Genomic DNA, 20,799 nt, shown 5'->3' with positions numbered 1-20,799 from the left:
ATGGGGCTGCTGCCTGGGCCCGACCCTGGCCTGGCAGACACCTCTGCCTCCTGGAGCTGCTCAAAACAGGGCTCAGAAGTCCCCAAACTCATGCTGGGGAAAGCACTAACTCTGGACGGCACTCCAGGTCCTGATCCTTTCTCAGACTCCCTGGCACTGAACCACATTATTTGGAATAGACTGCATGCTCACGTTCCACTGCTTTTTGCATTTTCATAGAGACTTTAAAAGAAAGGAGAAGCATGCAACAAAAACAGGTTTGGTACTTTTGTTTCCTGGCTGATAAAATATGAGTATTTTTGTTTGTTGTAATAACACTCCAGCAGCGATGATTATCAGGAAAAGGAGCTCACAAAGGAAAGGAGCATTTTGATCATCTACTCTACAAGGTTTTTTACAGTACAAAACATGAAATCTAACCCACAAATTTTTACAGTCTACCACAGATCTTTTGTTATTGCTATACTTAAATGGAAAGTGCCACCATATTTAAAAAGCATTTTTTTCCTGGAGAAAACAAGCATCAGACATGCATATAAAATATTAATAAGACTGTTTCAAAGTCTACTCATCTATATAATTTTGAGGTTCAGCTTCTACTTGGTCAGCAGGGAATCCAAGGTACCTCCTAAATATTACCACCTGCTACCTAATTGTACCTTGATAAGTTCACTCTTGTATAATTTTAAAAGTTACTTCTTAGTGGGTTTATGGTCTCCGCCATCCCTATATTACACTGCACAGCCATTTTAATTCCCCCCCCAAAAAAAACAAAAAAAATGAGAGAGAAAAGAAGCCTAGTGCAGTGCGTGGAAGAACAACTTTGTGTAAAACTACTAGGATTCATATATAGTTCCTGTAAACTGGAAAACAGATTTCACTAGTGAATTATTTTAAATTAAACTATGCTATGCCCTTTCTTCCAAATAAGTACAAGAAAAAACACCGTTAAAGATGGTGATTTTTTAAAAGCCACAAGGTGGCAATGTTTCAGAACGTTCCTGATATTTCTTGGAAAACTATATTTATCGGTAAGTCATTATTACAATCATAATCATAAAAGGTCATCCATAAAGCTGCCTTTTAGTGCACAGATTTTGAGTATTGAGAGGATGGCTAACAACACAGTGGTATGGTAGATGATCAATATACCATGTATGAACTGCAAGATGGATTCAGGATGAGTAGACCTGTACTAGACCACTCTGACATCTTTTTATGGTTAACTGCTTATTTTTGTTTAAATAAAAGAAAAGCAGGATATATCATTCAGCATAGTGTTTAATGAGGCATCAATGGGTTCCACAGGGAACGTTGTTAGTTACAACAGAGAAGGTAAGACTTTGTGAAAGAATTAGGGGAGAGTGAAGTCTTGCCTAAACCAGAGAGATCAGTGGGCAGCATGGAGTGCAGAAGTGTCAGTCTGGAGAGTGGCCATAAAGAGACCATAAAACTGCTTGAAGGTACAAAGTTCACAGGACAGCATACAAAAAGTGGAATGATAAGAATGGGAAAAACTCAGCAGTACGTTATGTCGTTTAGGTACTCATTACAAAAGCACATGAGATGAAACAAGTTGGAAACCCTCTGCATGTAAAAAAGCCCTGGATACCCACTGACCATGGAATGGCTACAGAGTTATTTATGTGACGATACCCTAAAAAGGCAAGTGTGATTCCAAAATGGACTGAAAGATTGCCAGTAGGATAACTTGAGATCAGCTCCACAAATCTTGTTCAAACAGGAACAAGAACAGAGAAAGGCTGTAAGGATAAACAAGGAAGCTAAAAGTATAAAAAGCATAGCCTGTTTTCCTGGATGCCTTCATATCTATTAAATCAGAATGCTCTAGAAATATATCAGCAAGGATTAATCTTCAGAAAGGCAAGCTAACAGCATTGACACCAGATATAAACTGGCAATGAATAAATGACTGCAACATCAGCCTACCATTAATCTTTTTACTTTCATCCCATATCGTTAGTATTCACTCTCTCTGATACCGAACTGGCAAAATTCAATGTATCCACAAAACTATCACAGAAAACTTGACAGGAAAAGATGGTATTCATTTCAGTTAATGGAAATCTTCCTATTGGAAGCAAACTTGAGCAAGAAGAAGCTAAATTCATGCAAATAAACTGCCTTTATACTTAAGGCATCTTTATTTGCCTCACTATTGTTCAGGCAAGTAGACATACAGAAATAATCAGACCATTCTCTAGAACAGATAACTTGGAACCCTTCTTTTGTGTTGCAAGGAAGAAGGAACAGCATTTCTGCAGTACTGGTGTTTCTCAACTCCAGCAGTGATTATCTCTTCAAAGCGACGCCTTCAAACTAGGTGTGGAACACTGCATTGTTTGTCTCTTCTGCTCGCTGAAGGCAGAAACAGATAGAGAAAAACAAGACAAGGCAAGGAAAAAAAACAAAGCAGTAGCAAAATCCTTTGCCTTTCGCAATGAACATCGGGAAGGAAAAGAGAGGTCTGAAAAATTCCTTGGGTGCAACTGCCAGTGACAAAAAGAGCAGCAATTATGGAATCATATCCTCAAAACACAAATTTCAAATATACTCAAACTCGGTGTTCTTTTGAGGAACTGGAGTTAGGAGGTAAAGCATATAGTCTCAACACAGCATATTTTGTTCTTGGATCACTGTTCTGTTCAAAAGATGTATGGGTCAGCAAAGACATGATACCAACCATGGAAACATTTAGAGAAGGTTAGTGGGCATGGGAAGATTGTAATATGGCATACATGAAAATAACAGCTAGTAAAACAAACAAAAAAAAAGCAAATGGGAGTTTTTGAAGTTTTTCTTATTTATTAAATGTTAGTTTAGTAAGTGTCTTTGTTTCTATCTATCAAGCTTCAGTAGGATTTTAATAAGTGAGTTCTTGAGGGCATACTAATGAAGATTAAACTTTTTTTGGCACATACCATTTTAAATCTTCCTATATGGAAAGAAAACATTTGCCTATTCTTTCGCAGAGTCAAAAAGGCCAGGTTTCACCTTTCAGTGAAATGATTCCCTCATAATAGCACTGACAGTATGCTTATGTGTTGAGTATATATGTTGAAAACAGAAAAACACACTTACAGCACAAGTTCCAAAAATGTAGTTTCTTTATAAAAAGCCTTTTCTGATTCAAATAAAGAGGGGCCTTAAAAACGATTAGAAAGAGTACCAATCATCTGTCAATGTTCTGATCAGAGGGAACACAGAAGTGCTAATGGAATTCCTAGGCAGGCCTGCAGCCAAGACACGTGAGCTCTGTTTTGATGGAGGCTGAAGTGCCGCACAGAGCGATGTGAACAATCCTGTCCCTATGTCTCTCTCCGTTTCTCTTGAAGGTGCTAGGGAGATGGCATCACAAGCAGCATCAGCTTCACGGATGCTACCCGCTTCCAGGGTAAATGGAAGATCAGACAGAGCCTCACTGGCTTATCCCCGCTGTACTGAGCTTCCTCTGCAGTTACAGGTTCACCTCTTTCCAGTCCACAGCCATGTCTGGTTTGATTCACCAGTGTAACACCAAATACTTGGGCTAGGCACATAGGTATTCCTCAGGAAGTGAAAGTCGTAGAGCTCAACCTTCTGCAAGGTAGACCTATTGCCCTCTTCTGCCTTCACTAATCCTCCAGTCCCTGGATAGTGGGATTTTTCTCGAAGAACATTTCTCAAAAATTCTTACAGATCTTTGCTGGTGGTGGAACAAGCAAGAACTCTTCAATGAAGGTAAACTTTTTGACTGCTAGTGATAAAAACTGAGCTCACTAGTGGGTATAAGCAGACTAAGGATTTTAACAAACCAGGAACCTGAAGTCAAACGCAGTAATTTGAGAACCTAAGAAAGACACATTAAGTGGTGAGCAGTTAGCATTTTCTTTTTCAAAAACCACAGATGCCTTTAGCAGTATGAAAGCAAATGACAGTGCAAAACAACAAAATGAAATAGGTGCCAAAAACTCCAGCGACTGAGAATACTTTCCTTTGAAAAATTTAGAATTTTTATAATCTAGGTTAGAAAAAGCATTAGTTAGCTTTTTGCTATGATTTAGACACTTCTATAAGTGAAAACAATTCTGTGGACAACAATAAAAATACATGTAAGACATGTCCTAATGACATTTTAATCTAGATTAGAAAAATCTAAAAGCCCTTGTCTTTTGCTACTTGTCCTTATTTTGTCTCCACAGAGCAGGGGAGTGAACCTAACTCATCAGCAGAAAATCTCATTGCCTTCCAAAGAAGGAAAAATAAGGACCAACCAAAAACATACTAAGGAAGAAATAAGTGTATTCACTCACTTAAAATAACAAGCGTGACTCAGATTTAGCTCATTATTACCTTGTCCAACTGGGAAATTCCTAATCAAATGTGTCTGAAGGGAAACTAAATTCCAAATGAAATCAGTTTATATTGAAGAGGTAATGGGGAACAGAAACCTTGGAAAGAATTTAAATTACATGACAGACAGATGTTCACTCTAGAACAGCAATCCTGAGAAAAAGATTTACCTTAGAACGCATTTTTTTTGCTAGTTAATGGGATACAGTCTAGCTCTTTTCTTTCACAGAAGGTTGACCAAAAGGAACAGGCAAAAACATTGATGAGAGTACATGTGTGCAAACTGTTGCACACGGGAATGAAAGCGAAGTGCCTAGCTTTCCTATTCATGGAGATAATCTATGCTTAAGAAGTAACATAACAGCTCAGGAACCATTTGGCTAACTGCACATGTGGCTGGGTGAGATGCTGTAATAATAAGCACCTACGTGGCGGAGCTACTGGTCTATGGTGGAACTGCATTGCGTCTGCAGAGTGGCACAGGAAAAGTGTCAAACTCATGTTAAAGCATTAGTTAGATTTTTGTTATAGTTAAGACACTTCTAGAAGTGAAAACATTTCTGTGCACAACAATAAAAATACATGTAAAACATGTCCTAATGACATTTTAAACCTCCCCATGGATTCCTGTTGCTGAGGGAAGAACCTCAGGAATCATTCCTAAGGTTGCATTATTTATACTGTGGCATCACACTAAAATACATAAAAACATTGCATGAGTGCCCACACGGCACTGCTGTCATGGATATTGCTCTGAATTTAAAAATCAGCCATAAGAAAATACTTCTGAAGTATTTGTCTTACTATTTAGCTTAATGATCTGATGCACTATACCTATGACAATTTGCCTTAGCAACTGTTATCCATGATGTTATTTATTGAAAACTGTATGGTAGTATATTTTTAATCATCTAATGATGTGATTGTGTGCTCTTATTTGTTCCTCCTTCCACATTCTCTCTAATGTAAAAGACTCTGAGCAAGTATGAAAAATAAACTGAAAAATTCACAAAGAGTCAGAACCACCATCATGTTTGAAGCAGAACATATTCAAAATTTCGCAATATTTAGAATCACAGAGTCATAGAATGGTTTGGGTTGGAAAGTTTTAAAGATCATCTAGTTCCACCCCCCCTGCCCCGGGCAGGGCCCCCTTCCCCCAGCCCAGGGTGCTCCCAGCCCCGTCCAACCTGGCCTTGAACCCTTCCAGGGAGGGGGCAGCCACAGCTGCTCTGGGCACCCTGGGCCAGCGCCTCACCCCCCGCACAGGGAACAATTTCTGCCTTAGATCTCATCTAAATCTGCCCTCTGTCAGTTTAAAACCACCACCCCTCATCCTATCCCCACCCCCTGATCCAGAGTCCCTCCCCACCTTTCCTGTTCCCCCTTTAAGCACTGCAAGGCCGCTGTAAGGTCTCCCTGCAGCCTTCTCATCTCCAGGCTGAACAAAACATTTTATTTCAAAACTCCTAACAGCCAAAGTATCAACAGGTTTTAGAATGATACAACTACTATTTTTTAAATCTATTTACATTTGTCTACTCTACTCAGTGGAAGCCAGCATCCATTACAACATATAAGACCTTAAAGTAGGTGGGATGACTTTATGTCATACATACAACTATGCAAAAAACCAAACTGCAATAAGCAGCAGCCCAAGGCATCCCACCATTAGATTGAATATGGGTGACTACATAGACTTATACTAAAAAGCAAAGTTCATGTGCCGTATTTTCTTCTTCAGAAATCTGTTCAATTGCCATAGTTCACACCTTGTGCCAAAAAATGCAATGGCTGATTATCGACTTAATTGACATCCTTACCAACATCAGGAAGCTTTCAGGGGCATGAAGTGAAGTAAAACCACATTGCTATAGTACTGATCTGGCTTGCTGTTGTAACTGTGGATTTTAAGGGATTTTATAGATTTTTCTGCATTACTATGTTAGATTTTGCAAATTAAAGGCATGTGGGTAGAGTAATACAATTACAGTGCAATGGAAATATGAACCTTGTATGATTTACAGCTGTATGGTTTTTCTTGTGTGTTACTGAGTTTCTATACTTTGACATTTGAAGTCCAGTTGCAAGGAACCTCTCTCTCTTATCCTACAGCTGTGTAGCCCTAAGCTTAGGAGTCCCCCTGTAACCACTCCCAGGGAAAAACCTCATCTCATCTTCAGCAAGGCGCGAAGGATAGAAGGGATGAACTACCCTTGCATGTGTCTATTACTACTAAGGATTACGGTTTATAGGTTAAAAGGTTAGATTACAAGCCTCGCTTTTACTTGGCCAAAGATAGGCAAGAGGATTCCCAATGGCATGCCAAACACAGCTTCTGGCACTAACTGAATCCAGATGAGATGTTATTCTGCATAAAAAGAGGTGCAATAGGGCTGTAAAATTAGAACAAGTTTATTTGTTTGCTATACCCTGACTTGGAAGACGTAACAAGCAGTTCCTAATGGCTTCAGGCCGAAGCTGAAGCCTTCTACCTGAAGGCTTGCCTTTAACCTGAGTAGCCCTCAGATTTATTATTTGCTGTATGAAGGAGAGACATGTGCATGACTATTGCAGGACTGTGGACTAGCAGATGTTAGTCAGCAGAAAGCTTCCGGGCAATTATTGCTGAGTGGGCGAGAGAAATGTGCCTCTGCAACTCCTTTTACCTGAGAAAGGTGGAAGGTGGACCAGTTGTGCCACGCAGCAGGATAAATGTAGCCAGTGGTTCATCCTAGCTCTGTGTAAGGATCTAATCAGCCACTGGTGGCAAACGAAGCAGAGAGCAGGATGAGTTCCCATCTCTGCGGCTGCTGCTGTTTGACAAAGATATGCTGTTGGCCAGCCAGCACCAGCGGGTGGGAAGCCCAGCCGTTCAAACTGAGAGCCTCAAATTGTAATGCTCCTTATTTTTCTCTTTTCCCTGATCCTAGAAAAGAACACATAAATGTTTAAGGTGGATTTTCCTGTGTAAGGTTGTGGTTCGATGACACAGTAAATTCAATTGTAAGCCTCCTTGTAACACAGAACACAGCACTAATGTGGTACAGGCTGACCCTATCAGCTAAAATTAGTTAGTCTGCCAACGTTTTTCAGAAACTGTACTGGCTAGCTTTTGCAGAGGATCAGGTATCATCTCTCGCCCTGTAATTTGTGTAAAATCAGGATCACCTCCCTGTTGCACACTAGATAATTTGACAAGAACATGTTTTTGTGCCCACACATGATCCAGATGAAATTTTTGCTGCAGGGCGATTTGCTGATGCGAGGAGCCAGTATGAATGATTATGGAAACAGGGCCTGTGTTTTAATGATAAAATTCATATTTTCTTCTGCACTGAAATGAAAAAAGATGCAGGATTCTGAGAATAAAAAGTATGGCAAATATGAGGAGAACCCGATTATGCATTGATAAGCAAGCTGTCAGGCACCCTAGAAATTACTTCTGCCTGGGGCTATGCAAATAACTAATTTTTCAGTTTGGTGGCTGAATTGGAAGGAAAAAAAACACCCCAGAAACCTGTTATCCATTACCAGAAAGAAAGTCCAACATGGTTTGCTTTATTCAAACATAATGCTGTATTTTTTCCTTTTCATAAATGCTTGAAATTAAACATAACGGACAAAACCACTGAAGGGTTGCTGCAGGTGTCATCTTTTTACCCAAAGGTACAGGAGGTAGTACACATATCTAAAATGTGTAACATCTAGGTTAATTTGTTTTGAAGGGGGATCTGAACCCAGCAGGGAATTTGAACCCCAGATGCCCTAAACAGCAGTTCAAAGTATTCTGCACTAGAAGTCATGGTATCTTTTGCTGACATCGTTTCATTTTCCATTAATAGTTATTAATCAAGTCTCTGACTTGGTGATGTCCCAGTTACCACCACAATGTTAAGGATATTGCCCTAAAATGCAGCAGACCCTTGGAATGCACACATATATACAGGTGAACATTTGTATACACAATTCAGCATTGCATAAAGAGAATTTAGCTAGCTTCAGGTGACCTGCTGAACACGTCTGGAAGAACTGCACAGCAACACCAAGGTGATAGTCTGTCTCCCAGAACCAGCATTCCTGCAGTACCAGCAAAGGGAACAACCCAACCTCCCAGAAAAACTAATTAGACTACCTGGAGTGCCATGCTCCTGGCCCTGAAGCTAGGCACAGAGCTGGCTGTCTCAGCCCAGTGCTTCCTAAACTCACCGTTTTTAGTGCTTCCTTCAGCTTCATATGTTAAAGCCTCTAATAAAGTTAAATTTCATGTGTTGTATTGGAGTACACACCTACTTAATGAAAGGTGGGTCCCACCACTAAATAAATTTCTCCAGTCCCAGTGGTTTGACGGACTAAATGTGAATTCATGAATAGTTTTCAAGATTGCCAGTCTTCCATTCTGGAGAATTTGCTATTCTCCAGTTGTTTTCCCACCATCATGTTCTAACTGTGAGCAAGTACAAAGGTAATACGTAGGTGGGAAGGAATAGGCTACACAAGTGGCTTGAAAGATGGTCTTTATTTTGCAAACAAATTGGCATGTACTTAAGCAATTTAAAACCAGTAAAGATATCTAAGCTGGTTTTGTGGGCTTTGGAGGTTTGCATTAAGTCATTTTTCCAGCTTTCCTCATGAAAACAACAGGTACTTGTCACATCAGCCTGTGCTGCAGCAAGTGCATTTCGCTGATGAAAATTATATGCTTTATCTCTAAATCCAATGCATGAATATGCATAAAAATATTCTTATTGTCAGAGGGGAAGGAACCCTATGAGTAAGATTTGTTCCAAAGTTGGCAAGACTGGGGTAGGAAATAGCTTCCATACATCAAGAGACTAAACAGGCTACAATTCTTCAGCCTGTAAAGAGATGAGTAGTGTTATGACAGAAGTCTGCGGTATTGTGAGTGGCATGGAAAAGGTTACTGTAGAATGATTACTCACAATTTATCACAAAACAAGAGCTGGAGAGCACCCAATCAAGAAAGTCTGTGACAAATAAGAGGAAGTTCTGTTTCACAGAGTGCATAATTAGGGTGAAATCCACCATCACAACACTGTGGAGAGGAAAAAACTATACACATGCTGAAGGACAGACTAGAAAAATGGAAATTGGAAGTCTACATGCCTTTAAACACAGTGGTCTAGTTGCACTTCAAATTCAGATGGCCTCAGAATTACAATGCTATCACTTCCTTGGAGCACGGCATGACTTCAGGAGCTGCCACACTAAGAATTAATATACAGTGAGCCACAACTTCGTACTGGTTTCCCCTCTGATTGAGATGGCAAGCTGTCTCAATCAGCAGCAGAATCTGTTGCTCTCCACTGAATGTATCCCCCATTCCCCATCCCTGCTTGCTCCTTTCTCACTCACTTGAGAAGGGGTGAAACACTGCCTGAAGGCTGCTCCCAGGATCCGTAGGGATGTCTAACACTGGGAGTCATCCAGGGAGCAGGGTGACAGTGCCTTGCTTGATGTATGGGCGAAGGATGATCTGGAATTAATGAAGTGGACACAGAGAGGTGGTGCAGTGGGAGTGAAGGGGAATTACCCAGATGGTCTGCCTGAGCAGGAAGAGAATAAGTGCAGTTCCAGGGAGCAGGAACCACCTCACAATATTTATTCCTAACTTGGTCTGCAGAGAATGGTCTTGCTGCTGAGATTCATAGACAACGAGAGAAGGAGCTTATCTCATCTGAATCATTATAATTATTCAACCTTGGTCTAAAACTTATTTGGCTCTTGGCCTTCACTTCTGGTATTACTCTGGAATTGTAGTCTAGCACTCAGCAACGTAACAAATGGATGACCAACACAAAAACAAAACAAAAAAACTTCCCCTCAGCAAAACAAAAATAATAATCACAATACCAAAACACAATCCACACAATTCCACCTCCACCGCAATTACAACAGAAATTCCCATGATTATTCAGCTAACAAGGTTCAGTCTCTGTTTTGCCCATTACCTCTCACAATTACTATCCTTATCTCACATTCCTCTGCCCCACATTGAGCGCCAAAAAGGACTGTCCTGATTTGAGCCCAGACAGCAACTGAGCACCACACAGCTGCTCACTCACCCTTCTGCCTCAGAAAGGGGAAGGAGAAAATTAAGGAAAAGGCTCAGGAATTGAGATAAGGACAGGGAGGGGTGATTCAGCCACTATGGTCATGGGCAAAAGACAGATTCCTCAGGGGAAGAAAAGGAACATCAATTTAATTCAAACACTAACAACAACACCACTTAAACAGAGTAGGGCAGTGAGAGGTATAATCACATTTTAAAAACACCTTCCCCCACCTCTTCCTTCTTCTTCCAAATATCTCTACCTCCTCCCCCATAGCAGTACAGGGGCCAGGGAATGGGGCCTGCAGTCAGTACCTCACATGTTGTTACTACCGCTCCTTCATCCTTAGGGGAGACACTCCTCACATTCTTCCCCTGCTCCAGCATGCGGTCCCTCTTACGGGAGACAGTCCTCCACAAACATTCTCCAACATGAGTCCTTCCCACAGGGTGCAACTCTTCCCATGCTGCTCCAGCGTGGGTCACCCCTGCATGTCGCAGTACTCCCAAGGCCAAACTACAACAGCAGGGGCTTCCCTCAGAGTCCCGGCCTTCTTCAGGTGCAGCCACTTGCTGTGGCATGGAGTCCTCCACAGGCTGCAGGTCGGCATCTGCTCCACCAGTGACCTCCATGGGTGCAGGGAACAGCCTGCCCTCTCACCATGGGCTGCAGGGGGGGTCTCTGCTCCAGCACACCTTCCCCCTTCCTCCTTTCTTCCACTGACCTCAGTGTTTGCAGATGTGTCTCCTTTGCAATTCCACCTCACAAGTCACACTCCCCCTCCCAGGTTTCCCTTCTTAAATACATTCTCACAGAGGTGCAGCCACCATCACTGATTGGCTCGACCCTGGTCAGAGGTGTGTCTGACTTGGAGCTGGGGGAACTTCTGAGAAGCTTCTCACAGGGCACACTGCTGTAGCCCCTCCCTTGCTACACACACAAACCCAACACATGGCACCATCGAGGCCACCTATTTGTTGTGACTACTGAGAACAGATAACAGAGTGAATATCAAACTGAATTGTAAATTAAACAGAGTCTGTCTGCTCCCCTTCTCCCCCACAACACCTTCAAAGCCTACTTGCAAACTACTGCATGTTGTCACGCTGGAGGGAAGGGATGCCATCCAGAGGGACCTGGGCAGGCTGGAGAGGGGGGCCCGTGCAAACCTCATGAAATTCAACAAGGCCAAGTGCAAGGTCCTACACATGGGTCAGAGGAATCCCAAGCACAAATCCAGGCTGGGCAAAGAGTGGCAGGAGAGCAACCCTGCAGAGAAGGACCTGGGGGTATTAGTGGCTGGAAAACTGATTGTGAGCCAGCAACGTGCGGTCGCAGCTCAGAAAGCCACCCATGTCCTGGGCTGCATCAAGAGAAGCATGGTCAGCAGGACAAGGGAGGGGATTCTCCCCCTCTGCTCCACTCTGGGGAGACCCCCCTGCAGTGCTGGGGCCAGCTCGGGGGCCCCCAACAGCAGAAGGACCCGGAGCTGCTCGAGCGGGGCCAGAGGAGGCCACGAAGATGCTCAGGGGGCTGGAGCAGCTCCCCTGGGAGGACGGGCTGAGAGAGTTGGGGGGGTTCAGCCTGGAGAAGAGAAGGCTCCAGGGAGCCCTTCGAGTGGCCTCCCAGGGCTTAAAGGGGGGACAGGGAAGGGGGGGAGGGACTCTGGATCGGGGGGTGAGGGTAGGATGAGGAGGAACAGTTTTAAACTGAAAGAGGGCAGATTTAGATGAGATCTAAGGCAGAAATTGTTCCCTGTGCGGGGGGTGAGGCGCTGGCCCAGGGTGCCCAGAGCAGCTGTGGCTGCCCCCTCCCTGGAAGGGTTCAAGGCCAGGTTGGACGGGGCTGGGAGCACCCTGGGCTGGGGGAAGGGGGCCCTGCCCAGGGCAGGGGGGTGGGACTAAGTGGTTTTTAAGGTCCCTTCCAACCCAAACCAGTCTATGATTCTATGACATTGAAAATGGTATATGAGATTTTTGCTCCTGCTCATAAAAATAGATTTATCAAAATTATCATGTGGGACTATTACTACAAATGTGTCTCATATGAGGAGAATCACTGTAAGTAGGACACAGAGAAAGAAATCTCACTTACAGTTTCAACTGTGGTATCTGTCTCACATAGTCAACACTTTAACTCCAGAAGTCTGTATGTTCAAAAGCCAAGAGCAAGTTCTTTCCTTTCCCATTAAAGAATTGCACAGAAATAAAAGGGAAAGATTTTAGCATTTTGGATTACAATTCTCATTGTAAAAGGGCTGCGGTATTTAGGTCAGAGCACTTGAATGAGACAAGAAAGTCTGATGAAAAAAATTCAGTCCTTTTTAACATGTAATGTTGGTACTTTAGAGAACAAAAATACAGGAATGATCACAAAAATTGAACTAGGTCAGCAACGTCTCTTTTCCTCTCAAACACTCATGAGTGTTGCCAGCTGGAAACTTGGGCTACGATATGCCACAGCAACTGCAGAATAATTTTGTAGCCTGTAATCATGTCTTAATTCTCACCCTGGTTTTAGAGGTATTCTAATATAATGTGAGAGCAGCCACAGAAAGTATTTTGCTGGTACTTTTGACAGCTAATTAGCATATTTCACCACTGTATTGAGTTTTACCCTGTGTTGCATAAAGTTAATTTCACAAGTGTAGGAGAAAAGTGTATTCTCTTCACTGACCTGTATACTGCATTGAAACATTTGCAGTGTTCTCTAGGTATACTATCAACAATAATGGTACTTATATGTAATGTTTTTGGTTTTTTGTATTTCTGTATGCATGTATAAAATATAAAATAAGACAGTTTGCTAATGTGCTAATTAGAGAGTAACAAAACTCTCTAAAAAAAACTAAACTAGAGAGCTAACAAAAACCAATAATGTGCTCATGTTGGATCCCAGAAGTGAGTTTTCAAAGGCACAAATAGGAGGGCTGTGTAAATCCCATGGAAATTCACTTATGGCACATTCACGCCTTTGAAACTCTGCAGCTTTGGATTACAAAAGACCAGAATCAAACCTAAAGGCTTTGATCCTAATACCATTTTTACACAGCCAGCGAAGATATGCAGTTGTTCAGATAAGACATCTACTTATTACAGAGTATGTTCAGGTCATAAAAATGCATTCACTCAATTCATAACAGAAAGTACTTCAGGACCTGTGTTATTTCATGCATAGGAATAGACTTGTTAGAGAAATTGCAGGTGAAGGGAAGTGTACAAGGTACACAAGCTTTGAGGACCCTGACATCTTGTATATCAAGGTTTGAATACCACTTAAGACCTTTATTGGCATAAGTTACCATCATTCTACAGAGGTCAATGGAGTTATATCTATTCCAGCGTAGCCCTCTATTATCACCTAGACAGAAAAATCTAGTCCAAACCTTACAGATGAACAGATCTTAATAGCTTTAAGATTCAGACCTGTGAGTAACAACTAGCTCCACAGTATAGAAATATAGCAGTTTTTCTCACAGGTTTCCAAATCTGCTTGGAAGATTGATTGATAAAATTGTGTGAAATAACCATCAAAATACTAAGGTGGCTTTTGAGAAAAGGAATGGATTGTTATCACAGTTACTCATGTATATCAGTGCAGTCCCTTGTCGCCAAAATGTTGACATCTGCTTATAAGCGTCATGAATGTAAACAGGTTATAGCACACACAGCCAGAAGAGAAGTATTTACAGCATATCTAACAGCCATCAAAAAAACATCCATGCAGAAAAAACCCCAGGATCTTAGATTGCAATAGTACGTTAGCTTTGCCTCAGCCCTGAAATACATCCCCTCTGCTGCCGGAGCTGACAGTAGCTGTAGGGCCAGCCTGCACCTTCCATGTGCTCTGCAGATGAAGAGTGAAGAGTGTGCATGCACTGGGGAGGAAGAGCTGGAGGGAGGCAGCACCCTTCCTTCACAATGGAAATGCACACATGCCCTGTCACGCACTCGGCAGCAAAGTCCTGACCTGCGGTTCACATAACTACAGTCACCTCAGAAGAAACAGAGAAAAAGAAATAAGGCTTAGGAACTGACCTGTTTTTCATTTTCATCCTCCAGCCTCAGCCTGTCCTCAATGCAGTTCCTGGCCTGTAGGAATGCCTTCCTCTGAGCCCTTTCTGTCAAAATCCTCACAAAGACCCCATACAAATTTACACTGACAAAAAGGATTGCATTGGCCACAAGCTGAAAGAAAGAAAGAAAAATAAGTGAATATTTTAAAATACAGATTTTTATTTTACATTTCTACTCAGAAAAAGAAAAAAAGACAAAAAAAAGCACTGTCTTTAAAAATTCTGCCTTGCTAGCCATGTCACTGACACCCCTTCCCACAATCCAACTGCAGAGAAACAATTACAGCAGCTACCAGAAGTCCAAGAAAGCAGTATTGCATAACACAGAACTTCGCATCTGTTGAAGTTAATTTCTCTCATAATGATCTGTAGTTTATCACTTTCATTCAGTTTTGGTTCTTTCATCAGCCCATTGGCAGATCAGTCCATCTAATAAGGAGAGCAGTATCTTCAGCATTTGTTCAATGGCGAGATGCCCAGAAGGCTGAAATTATTTTCCTATGCCTTTGTAAAGTAGGGATATTATTGTCCCTTTTTTCATAGTTGAGTAGCAAGACACTGACAAAATCTAACTAAATCAAAATGTGTGCCTAGGTACCCCAAGCTTTCATATCACACAGCATCCCCTTGGAAAATCTGCTTCTCTTCCATATCTATACTCTTAGCAACCATACCGTATTTCTTGATAAGTCATCCAAAATCCTGTTGATGCTATCCTGCATCAGACCTCTCAGAAGGTGCTGAGTGCTTTCAAATGATGGCCCTTGGCACAAACCAAGCCCTACTGCAATGCTATAAGCAGAGACAGCTAATTACTTTGGAATTACTGCTATGAACAGTGCTTTGATGAAGGACACATAAATGACCCAATTGCCCTTCTGGGTTTTTAAAATGTTATTACAATATGTGATAAGGTTAGTTAACTAACCTAAACAACTCAACAGTGGTTTGCACACAACATCCCTGTCTAAGACAATCCTGTCCAAGTTTCTCACCGTATCTCTGATGTCTGAAACATGTCTCCAGATGGTAAATTCTGCAATGCAATGTAATGTTTGTTTAGAAAGGAGGTATTAAGGCCTGTTTACCCAATAACTTTTCGGTCTCATGCTACTACACAGCATCATGATAAGGACTCACAGGACTTATAAATTCCAACATTTCAGACATCAGCTGGCACATAAATTGGTCAAGATTGGGTTTAGGAGCAAAGAAAGACATTACAGCAAGTAACTCAATTCATGTTAAATTCCTATGCATCTAAAATAAAGGCCATTTAACTGACATTTATTTCTTAATTCAAGGTAAACATTTCAAACCAGTACATGTCTACCGCTGCATGATCTGCTACTGTAAACTGAAGAGACCACAGCTCTTGTTTGTACTGCATAGTGAGTCCAGCTGTGCCAGCAACACAATGAAATTTTAAGGAAAATAAAACCATTGACATCATTGTAGAGGATGCTTACTGACTAACAGGACTAGCATTGAGGGCTTGAATGAGCCGAGATGGTAAGCAAAGATCCTGACGATTTTGGAGAGCTTTTGGGAAATGTTTCACCCTACAAAATTAAGAAGGAGGTTTTTGATGTGTGTTACTAATGGCAATATACATCTCTACCTCCTGTGATCTCAGTATAGTGAGGAGAATTGAAAGATTCATTCTGGGTGGGTTCTCCAAACCTTCACGGATTCACAGATCATCTTTTACCTTCATACCTGGTTGTTATTAGTTAACAGGACATCAACAACTTCCCCGCAAACATTTTCACCAGTACAAAATCAAAAGATACTCTGTGACAGTGAAGGGAGCTGTGCTTAGCATTAGTGTTTTCTTTCTCCTCAGATATCCGGAAAGAAGCAATTATGTCACAAGAGCTAACACCAGTGAAGCATTGAAGCATGGTGTTACAGCTTCCTCTAGAGAACTGTAAAATGTGGGTTCAGGTGCCATCAGTCTTTCAGCCTAAGAATCTCACATATCAATTACTTACGTGTCACTTCTCAGAGATGGCAATACAGATGGTAGAACTTTGAAGATGAAAAGCAGTACACAAACATATTATTTCTAGATACAAGCTGAGCATAAACAGTTTGCAATTCCTATCTTGCTTTATTTTGCTTCATCACAGGGAACTGTTTGAGGTGTAACAATTTTCAGCAGAAGTTAAAGCCTACTAAAATGAAATTACTGTAGAAATTTCAGTAGAAACCTATTTTTAGACACGAATGCGGCTGCACTTGCCTTATCCCTGCCTTTTATCAAGCTGAAGTGTAATGACAACAGTGTATTTTCAAGCTAATTCTTAGAAGTGCAATGGAATAAAAATAGAAAGGATTTGTAAAGGCCATATTCAAAGGCAGTAGAGAAATCCCACAGAATAAACAGTCAAGACAGTTACAGAGAACGCAACTTCTCAACCCTGTCGATACACAAAACAGCTGTTAATAACACAGGGTGAAATCTAATACTATCTCTATGTGTTGGTATGAGAGTGGCCTGACATAAATAATTACCTCTAGAGAGAACAAAAAAGAAAAAAAAAAAAAAGTCAACTCAGTTTCTGGTCTTCAACTGGAAGCAGAAAAAGACCATGTATTGTAACAATCTGCCAGCTGTTCTGGGACTATCATTACGATTTCACTCAAGCGACAGTGATCACCTGGACTGGGGGTAACCAGTATGTGGGTTCCTGCAATCAGGCAGCCACTTTCAGACTCAGCAGGGTAAGTAATTTTCTGACATGCTTTGAACAGTTTAAGATAAAACAGAGGCTTAGGTGTCAGCTCTGGCCTGCAGGGAATCAGGAAAAGTGATAAAGCAACTAAAAGATTCATAGATTTCAAAATGTGAGAAAAGAAAGTAGGGCAGATTGTCTCCTGAGGTAAGAGTTCCTTCCCTCCACAACCCGTTTTCTGCTTAATTACTAATTTTTCCCAATTGCAAACTACATACATATCTCTCTCTAGGTTTCTCAAATGCATACCATTTCCTGGTCCATTTCATTTTAATATGTAAATATGTACCCTTATATACACACACGCACATACATATATAACTTACACATATTGTATGCCATAACTTCAGGAAAGACTGAGAGACTTGCTGTTAAAACTAAGGATCTTTGAAAAGGTACTGAGGCATTCAGAATTGCTGAACTATTGAGGAACTCAGTTTTAAATTATTCACTATACTACTGCTTAGTAACAAAAATATTGTTCTTCAGGTTTCACCATCACCTTCTATTTCCAGAACTTCCAAAGAAACAATTTACCTAATGCAACACAAAGTGACTCAAAAACATTTTATGCTGCAACCTCTTTCAAACAATGTTATTCTCTCATTTCATAATGAGATTACAGGTCAGCCAGAATAAAAAACAAAAGGGCATCAGGGACATGAAAGCCTTTTTTAAAAAAATATTTTTTTATTTATTATTTATTGCTATAATTGAATCTTGTATTGTGCATTATGCATAATCTTGTGCACTTCAGTACCAACATCCTGACGTTTAAGCCTCTCCAGTCCTTAGTAGGGTACACTTTCTGTCACTCGATGGAGTCTGGCATGGTTCCTTGTGCTGGCTCTAGAGGCTGTTACCAAAGGCAGATTTCTAACACAGATAGTTCTTGTGGGCTGCTGAGACAGTGAAGAGGGATTGGCAGCTCCAGCAGGTATTTCAACTAAATTTCTGTCTCTCCTGTTTTTTTTTCTCCATTGACTTTCTTGGGTCTTAACTTAATTTTGGTAGGGAACTCAAACTGTACAATACTGCAATGCCTCTGAAGGAGTCAGCAAATAATTCTGGAGGTAAGGAGCATGTAACATGCACACACATACAGACGACTTGAGGAGTTCAATTAAAATCTCATTTTTTTTTTCCCCAGAATAATCTCTCACTTCTTGAGTGTCCCTCAGGATTAGTTGAGAGACTCTTTGAAGAGACTCTCAAAACTTTTCTCTCCATTCCAGGTAGGATTTATTCTCTACTTCTTCTTTCAAAGCAAGAATCCTCATGTGTGTATTCACGTGTGCACTTGCTCTCTCTCAAACAAATGGTGAAAAATTCTTCTACATATTATTATTTGCCTTTTGAGAGGACTCTGATTACTCAGCAGACTAATTCTACTATCAGGTAAACAGTTGTATAGTAGATGGTTCAAACCTGAGGCTGGTTTTCATTGTGGGGTAGCTTACTCTTTGTCTCACAAAATTGCCTCAGAAAAATGTGGCTATTTCACAAACATATAAATGACTTCTGGATCACTCAAAGACTTTTTTACAAAGTGACATTTATGTGAATGGATATTGAAATACCCAACTGAAGTAGACTAAATGAGAAATAGGTATTACCAGAGAATAAAACTTCAGGAGACTCCCTCAGAACTTCATTGTGCTTTTTAAAAGCTGATCTTGTGGACTGAAGGGGACTGAGAAGGGATTTCAACAGTTACCACTCCCAGGGTTATCATTTAGTGGCTAATATCAGTGTTTGATTTATTCTCAGCAGCATGAATTCTCACAATATCCCATGAAGTAGAGTGGAATATGTAGGCAATATGGCCAGCATTTCTAGGTAAAGGTTGAAATTTGCAGAAAAGACAAGACCAATGTGTTTCTTATATGACTTAATCCTTGCATACATGATACGTTGAGAGGTATGGAGGGCCTGAATTCTACTTCTAGATTTCTCTGTTAATTGAATTTTATTGCAAGACATTTCTGTGCCACTGTTCTTGTTCCTGTTATGCAGACAATGTAACATTTACTCATTCTGTCAAAATACTTTGAGATATGGCAATGAAATGCTTTATTGTAAAATATGAATGTCTATTGTGAAGCACGCCTCTAAGGAAAGAGTCATGAACAGATTACCAAGATGAGTCAGTGCTTCCACCATTAAAACCCTTGAGGAGCAAGGCAAGACTGCTGTTTATGACAAGTGCTGGTACCGTAAACAAGACCTTTTACAAGTTTAAACAAAAATAGTTACTCTTTTTCTTGTTATGGAAAATGTTACCATTACAGAAGTGCTTTCTTAATAGCACAAGAGCAAAAAAGTAATAGCAAAAGAGAATGCACAATTGCCTCTTGATCCTGACACAGTTTTATTAAGTTTAGTAATTCACTTAATCAACTCACTTCACAACCTTTTGAGAACACTTAATTACTACATCTGCTCCCTCTGTTTCCTGAAGTGGTGTAACACAGGAGCAGAGAACTTCTCCTTAATTACTGACTGCATCCCAAAAAGCATGCCCTCCTACCAGAGAAGGCAGCCAAACAAATCTCCTCCAGAGTAAATAGACGTATTCCCATTTTGAGTAAATATCCTTCTGTTAGTTAGTTCTTGTCCTAACAGGTTTATGACATATACAATGGAAATTTTGTTCTGCCGTGCTGTGGTTTGTGTCTTCATTCACACCCCTCCTCCATCTACAGCATACTCTGAGAGGGGATTAGTAACTACTTATTTCAGTGATAACGTGTTGAATGAGAGCAGATGTCACTGTTGAGGAAAAGACACTGGGGTGCCTATAGCCATATAAGTGAAGAGAGGCTTTTAGGATCTCAAGAATGCTATGTTCATTAACCACAGCCAGATTTTTTGAAGAGTACACGCACAATGTGTAGTTGCAGAAATCTACTCAATGTCTCTCCCTCTGCATACCCATTTGACTGAACTACAAGACACAATTTATAACCACTATTTAAAATACATGCCATAAACCTTTCTAAAAAATCATCCCTACAAATGTAGAGTCATAGAGAGCCACTGAGCTCCCCAGTGTTGATAAGTTCATTTGTTATATCTTTCTCCAAAGGACATGACCTTTTAACTTGGAAACATGCACTGTGAGAACAGTGAGTGCACCTCCCTCTCACATTATACATCGTTTGTTTATCTGGTGTCACAAGCACTTACCTCTGAGATTAAGCAGCAGAGAATTATGATGGAATATCAGAACTAGGGCTGATTGAATCATAAATTTTGAATCCTAAAACTTATGTAGTACTGCAGCTTAAAAACATGCTGATAAAGAAATCTGTGATTACATAAGATATCAAATATTTAGCTGAAGTCCTAGAGTGTCAATTGCTTGCCCATCAATATTGCTTGCCCATCACTCAGGTGTGTGGTATGAATCTATGACATTAATTTCAGGCTCCTATTTTTGAAATTCTGAGCTGTTGTACCTTTCTTAGTAAACTTCTGAAAGTAACTCACAATTCCATCATTTTTACCTTTCATATCAGCAACAAATTAAGCCTTTATTTTGATGTACCAAGACTTC

At 40.8% G+C, this 20,799-nt stretch overlaps 1 protein-coding gene across 5 annotated transcripts in view; it reads right to left on the bottom strand.

The window, feature by feature from the left end:
• The window catches only part of ADCY1 (adenylate cyclase 1), a 169,239-nt gene that overhangs the window by 110,456 nt on the left and 37,984 nt on the right, over nt 1-20,799 (bottom strand). For 4 of the 5 annotated variants that reach the window (XR_006166890.1, XM_042806792.1, XM_042806793.1 and 1 more), the window contains exon 2: nt 14,465-14,614. Coding sequence is in view for 4 of the 5 variants with exons in the window: in XM_042806792.1 (XP_042662726.1) it covers nt 14,465-14,614 (150 nt within the window). In the remaining variant the exon portion in view is untranslated. Of the gene's footprint in view, nt 1-14,464; nt 14,615-14,795; nt 14,905-20,799 lie in introns of those variants that run through there. The other variant, XM_032998860.2, reaches the window with a different exon arrangement.

Source organism: Tyto alba, unplaced genomic scaffold (genome assembly GCF_018691265.1).
Source record: "Tyto alba isolate M040663 unplaced genomic scaffold, T.alba_DEE_v4.0 Super-Scaffold_48, whole genome shotgun sequence".
Taxonomy (NCBI): domain Eukaryota; kingdom Metazoa; phylum Chordata; class Aves; order Strigiformes; family Tytonidae; genus Tyto; species Tyto alba.
This window is presented reverse-complemented; position numbering and strand designations above follow the sequence as displayed.